The following is a 6,731-nucleotide window of genomic DNA, read 5'->3' on the forward strand; positions in this document are numbered from 1 at the left end:
TCAAACAATTATATTTTAGGTTACTACTTCTCATTAATTATATTTTAGGATATATATATATATATATATATATATATATATATATATATATATATATATATATATTCTTATCATTTACTAAAAAATACTTTTCACCAATTCTATTCATCTTTTCTTTCTCCGTAAGATCAAATATTTTCGCCGGTGCTTTGCTTGTTGCCGCCGCTTCACTTGTCGTTGTCGCTGCTTCACTTGTGATCCTTGAAGATCGCCGCTTCCTTAGGCTCTGGAATCACTCCTCCATCATCGGCCTCTTCACAATTGTCTTTCAGAATTTTGTTTCGGATACATTTGTTCCAGAATCGGTTCATCCAGGTAATATTGATTTTATTTGTTTTTGAGCAAAAGATTGACGGAGAACGAAAGAGTGTCGCAAACAGAGAAAAAAATTTGGCTAATTATGAATTGATTGTTGACTAGAATGAAATTAAATTGAATTTAGGGTTAGAAAGATTGGACAAATAAATATAATTATTTGAAAATTAAAGTAGTCAAAATTATTTTTTGGTAAAAAATTATTTATGTGTGACTTTGACACATATATGACTGAATTTGATTAGTGTCATGTTAGCATAGGGCATATACCTTCAATTTATGTGAGGGTAGAGAAGTAGTCACCTAATAATAACAAAAACAATAACAACGGTGATGCCCGGCAGTGGCACGACATAAACTAACTTGTTTTTCTTTACTACGATGGTAGTTTTTCTCCATTCTCCGCAACACGCTACCCCATATTCTCGTCGTTTTTTTATTTCGCCGTTTCTTCGTCTCGCCATCTTCATCAACACACTTCGTCACACATAAGCGACAAAGCATGTTGCTGTTCATTGAGGAAGTGTTGTTCATGCTAATGATGACAGACAAATATTGCAACCCAAATAGGCGCATCAACACACCAACAACTTAATGTTCACGCAAATAGCATTGTTAGCGAGTAAATTAATTTCATCAGAATAAGTAAAAGTAATTCTTGAAAATGATCAAAGTTAGTTTTTTTTGCTTATAATTTAGGAAATGAAAAATTAATTTTTTTTTTTTTTGCTTATAATATGGACTGAGGGAGTATTTAATATACATCTTTTGACCAAACACAAATGTCACCAAGATTTTTTTATCAAAATATCCAATTAAAGACGACTATATAAAAGTCACACCATAAATTTATATTATCATCAAATTCTTTAACAAAAAGTAACACTTAGCTCAAACATCAATTATGGGTTCTTCTGTTACTAACGTTTTTGAGATGGCAATTGCACCCCATATGGTAGATTCATGTTCACAAACACAATATGGTACGATTTTGGTTCTTTTTGCATCAATTGTTTAAGATTACTACATCAATTGTAATTATATTATTATTATTATTATTATTATTATTATTATTATTATTATTATTATTATAAGGATAATTAAAAATGAGAACTACCAACATCTATTTAATATGACCTGCTAGATACTTTAAACTCAAGCAAACCATCTATTTAATATATTACCAACATCTTTTGACCAAAAATAAATGGGTCATGTTATGCGGATATGTATCAGTTAAACAAGACTATATAAAAGCCACACCAACTCCCCAATAATTCCCCCCATGTTTCAAGAGGAAGGTTTATCTTTCTTCTTTCTTGTTGTGATTCCATTTCCTGCCAGATTTATATAGCCTTTATATTATCATCAAATTCTTCAACAAAAAGTAAGACTTAGTTCAATCATCAAGTATGAGTTCTTCTATTACTAACGTATTTGAGGCTGGCAATTACACAACTCAGTTGCTGATGGCTGATTCATATTCACACACACAATATGGTACAATTTTGGTTCACTCTTCTATTATAATATCTCCTTAATTTATTAATTATAACTTTCTTTTTGTTCATGTGTCTAATTATTGGTATATGTTATCAGTTCCACCACCAAAATCTCTTTTGATTGCAACTCCTATTGAAGGTGGAGAATTCCCACTTCTACTTTTCTTGCATGGTTATCTTATGTACAACTCATTTTATTCTCAGCTTATTCAACATGTGGCTTCTCATGGTTTCATTGTCATTGCTCCTCAGGTTAGTTCTTGTTTGACATTTACATATGTAAGTAATATCTTATCTTGTTTGTTCGAATACTTTTAATCTTGTACATCCGTAAAGTACTAAATGAACTTTTAACAAAAGAAGTATCAAATGAAATATGAACTAATGAAATTTGTGAAGCTAATATGAGCTTGAATAATTATAGACCTAATTAAGAACCGGGCCAATATGATCCATTATGAATAATTACCTATTTTTGTTTTTGTCCATTTTCTAAATTGAATTGGCATATAATATTATGACGTTGGATTGTATTTATAGAATTAAGTAAATTTTTCGTTTTTAAAAATATAACAAATTTTTATTTTAGTCCATAAATGTAAAAACAAAATGTTTTTGTCCTCCTTATTTTAACATGTTCTTGAGATTTTTTTGAACATAATATGGAAACATATATATGTTTGAAATAATTTATGGATATAACAAGGACACATCTTGAACATAAAATGGTCATAACATTGACAATAACATGAACATAAACCGGTTATTATGGACCAATAACAAAATAACAACAAAATTGAGAGGACAAAAAAATATATTTTTTATTTTTAGGGACTAAAATCAAAATTCTTTATATTTTTAAAGACAAAAAACTTATTTAACCCATATTAATATAATGTGTTTTCTTGTTGAATACAAGATTAGAACACTTAATATACACGATAAGGAAGTGTATATCTTAGAAATAACATGCTTCATGTTTTATAATTTCATGTAATATTATTATAATGGTATCCTTCCTTATAAATTATAAAGTTAAATATGATTTTAATCATGCAATTTCTTGTAGCCATATTTTTTTTTCAATTGTTATATTTTGGTGAACTAAAAGTTTAAATTTTGTTTTCACTCTTAGTTGTATGAAGTAGCTGGACCAGATATAAATGATGATATTTACTATGTAGTTGCGATAACAAATTGGCTTTCGAGAGGACTTAGCAAGATTCTTCCACCAAACATAATACCAAACCTTGAAAAGTTAGCACTTGGTGGACATAGTCGCGGCGGCAAAACAACATTTGCTATTGCTCTAGGAAAATTAAACATCACAACTGATTTAAAATTTTCAGCCATAATAGGAGTGGATCCAATTGATGGAATAGATACTGGAATACAAACATATCCACACATTCTCACCTATGTTCCTCATTCATTTAATTTTGAAATGCCAACACTAGTTTTTGGTTCTGGTTTAGGTGACGTAAAAAAGAATCTTTTGTTGCCACCTTGTTCTCCTAAAGGTGTCAATCACGAGAATTTTTTTAATGAATGTAACAAACCTTCTTGGCATTTTGTGGCTGAGGATTATGGTCATAATGATATGATGGATGATGATACTAATTATAACGGAGTTAAAGGGAGACTGAGTTATTGTTTTTGTAAGAATGGAGAATCAAGAAAACCTATGAGGATATTTGTTGGAGGAGTTATGACTGCTTTCTTGAAAGCTTATATAGTTGGTGATAATGTTGACTTGTTGGCTATAAGAGACAAGAATGTGAGTGTACCTTTGAAGATGAAATTTGATTATATTGTATGAAGATCAAAGAAGATATGAAATGATGCATATCTTTTTGTTGGACATCCATGTCAACTAATGAGACAATAATCATCGCTATGTAGTTTAATTACATGAACATCATGTTGTAAGATATATGTTGTTTTACTTTCATATCGGAGTTAATTTCAAATTCAAATAAAGAAACTTTGTTTTTAATAATTAAAACAAAGCTTAGAACTCTGTTTTTAATAATCTTTTATAGAACTTTAAATAAATAAAAATAAAAAACGCCAACTATGAATTGGATACACAAACATCAATCACCACCTGGCAAAACATGCATTTGCCAATGATATTATGGTTGCATGTGAATTGCATATGATAGATAAGAGATACTGTGTTGGCATATTCAATTCTGACCAAATTTGCAATGCTACATGCATGTCTTTGTATAATGACAATACGAACACGTTGTATGTTACTCCTCTTGCTCTACATGATTCAACCCTGTTCTACCTAATGTGTTCCATGATTCTATCCATTTCTCTCAAACATTGACAATATAAGTTAAAATTCATAACTCATTTAATTGAAGTAGTTAATTTATCTGATCATGTGTTTATTTATGTTTTTATCGTCGTCACTATTTTTATCGAATAAATGAATGAGATTTTTTCTCATTTCTTGTCAGGTGTCATCCGCTACTTAAGTAACGGACGTATATTTTACAGAAAACAAATTTTTTCTTAGAAACAAACTATAAACACAACAACAAAATGATAAAGAAGATGAAAAATTACTCAAATAAATGTTCATTATAAATTAGAGTTAGATACAAAAATTGCATCAAATTGAACAATTTTTCCGTTGGAACTATATGGAATTTTCCCCATTAGGAAAGCTAAATATTACATAAATAATATCGGTCGCGAATGCACCACTTACCAACCACTTGCACAAATATCGGAAACGGGCAGATAGAAGAGTGGTACGTACCGACTAGATATTACACAATAGACACAAATATTACATTGAAACTACAATCAAAGGACCGTGCGAAGAAGGACCGTGCGGAAAGTTACACATGAAATAAGAAAATTTAAACAAACTAAGTAAAAAACAAAAAGCAGGAAAACCTAAGTGGGAGAGGTGTGTGCCTTCAATTTTTTGAAGGTGTCTATTTATTGTCATTTTGGCCGCACCAGTGGCCAATAAAATTGGCCACTTGGCAGGCCTTTGCCTAAGGTAGTGGACTTGCCCACCGATGATTCCGCTACTTAGGTAGCAGGTTGTAGGGGTAAAATTACTCAAAAATTACTAATTTTAGTGGAAGGGTAAAAACAAAAATTCGTAGGGTGCGTGAGTAGTCAGGAGGGTTGTAAAAGTAAATCTCTTTTTTGAAATGTTGAGAAAATATATATATTTTAACAGTTAGAAACAAAAATTAAAATTTGCTATATTTTTATGTGAACAGAAACTTAACACAAACTTATTTAACTCTTGACTTGATGTGCTTGTTTAAATTAATTGCTAACTAGTTTGATAGAATTACAATGTAACACTGCATTTTTAATAAAACATTTCAATAGTATTGCAGTGAAATACTGCAATTTTATTAAAAAATGAACTTTAAAATTTGAAACTCTTAAATTCAATCATGCATATAATTAATCACATTGAAATACAACAATTTTAACACTTTAAAATTTCAAACCGTGATTTCACTAAACTCATCTTAATTCAAACGTGCCTAACATATTCAATGTGTGTGTTCGTTTCAGAGATTAAAATTATGGATTTAATTGATATGCACCGACGGTGTAAAATAATATTACACTGTCAACCAATACCAACCATGTTTTCCGTCACATCACCCACTTTCTTGACATGCATGGTAAAACAATGATTATTTATTGGACGATCGTGTAAAACTATTTTACACCGTCGATGCATATTAGTTAAACTCTAAAATTATAATCCTAGAAATATTAGTCTTAGGAATATTATTTCAATCAACTTGTTTGGTAAATAAATAAATTTTCTTAGAATATTTTTAAAATAAATCCAATTAAAATATTAAAATTAAAAATAAACGAGTGGGAAATTATGGGTGGTTACCCCTTATTTTATGGGAATGTATGATTCTCACCCTTTAACATGAGAATAAAAACGGGAAAGTCATGTGTAAATTGTATTTCCTAAGTTAGAAAAGATGTTACCCTGTTTTTAAGGAATTAAATAAGTGTGTGGTTTGCAAATGCTTCACATGACTTACTGATGGACTCTGTCCACATGATGACAGAGTGTGCATATTCACAAGAAAACATAGTGATGACATTAGTGAATCAATAGTAAATGATTTGTGAATCAACTTACTTAATACAGTATATAACAACAACATCGATGAAGTCTCTAGCGACATACATACTTGTTTTTCTTTACAAATGCGACAGTTTTCCTCTCATCTTCTCCAAACACTGCAACACGCGTACCTCATTGTCTCGCGGTTTCGTCGTTTCGCCATATTTGTCTATCATTTTAGGCCTCCAAACTGAGTTTTACATGCATAATAATAATAGTAGTAGTAGTAGTAATAATAATAATAATAATAATAATAATAATAATAATAATAATAATAATAATAATAATAATAATAATAATAACAACAACGGTGAAGCTTGCTCTGACATAAACGAACTTGTTTTTGTTTACAACGGCGACAGTTTTCCTCCTTTCTTCCTCACACACCACCACGAACTGTAACGACCCAAAATTTAGTATTCGTTATTTAATTATTTTATTACGCGAGGGCGTGATTTATAATTAAATTATTAAGCGGCGAATAATCATTTAGCGAGAACGTAAGTTAATGAGCGAGAAGTTATGTTGTTTGGGCCTTTGGGCGTGGAATAGGCATTGGGCCTAAGCCAATTGGGCTTTGATCCATGAGAATAGAGAGAGCTATAAGTAGCAAGTCAAACCAATGAATAGTCTCATAACTTATGTTTCATGAGAAAGGAAGATTGAGAGCTAGACCAAGAGGAGGAGCTCATGAGGGAGAGGGAGAGCTCGTGGGAGAGAAAGAGAAGAGCAAG

General features: G+C 30.5%; 1 protein-coding gene across 1 annotated transcript; it reads left to right on the forward strand.

The window, feature by feature from the left end:
• The first annotated feature begins 1,658 nt into the window (after positions 1 to 1,658).
• Positions 1,659 to 3,801, forward strand: LOC123902293 (chlorophyllase-2-like). The gene is made up of 3 exons (XM_045951980.1): positions 1,659 to 1,854; positions 1,954 to 2,108; positions 2,992 to 3,801. The coding sequence occupies exons 1-3, from the start codon at positions 1,767 to 1,769 to the stop codon at positions 3,673 to 3,675; spliced, it is 927 nt and encodes a 308-aa protein (XP_045807936.1). The 5' UTR covers positions 1,659 to 1,766; the 3' UTR covers positions 3,676 to 3,801.
• Positions 3,802 to 6,731: the final 2,930 nt, after the last annotated feature.

The sequence above is a fragment of the Trifolium pratense genome, linkage group LG1, assembly GCF_020283565.1.
Source record: "Trifolium pratense cultivar HEN17-A07 linkage group LG1, ARS_RC_1.1, whole genome shotgun sequence".
NCBI lineage: Eukaryota > Viridiplantae > Streptophyta > Magnoliopsida > Fabales > Fabaceae > Trifolium > Trifolium pratense.

Coding starts and splice junctions, on each gene's coding strand:
- LOC123902293 (XM_045951980.1), top strand. CDS start 1,767: ATGAGTTCTTCTATTACTAACGTATTTGAGGCTGGCAATTACACAACT. Junction 1,855..1,953: donor ATATTCACACACACAATATG/GTACAATTTTGG, acceptor ATATGTTATCAG/TTCCACCACCAAAATCTCTT. Junction 2,109..2,991: donor TCATTGTCATTGCTCCTCAG/GTTAGTTCTTGT, acceptor TTTCACTCTTAG/TTGTATGAAGTAGCTGGACC.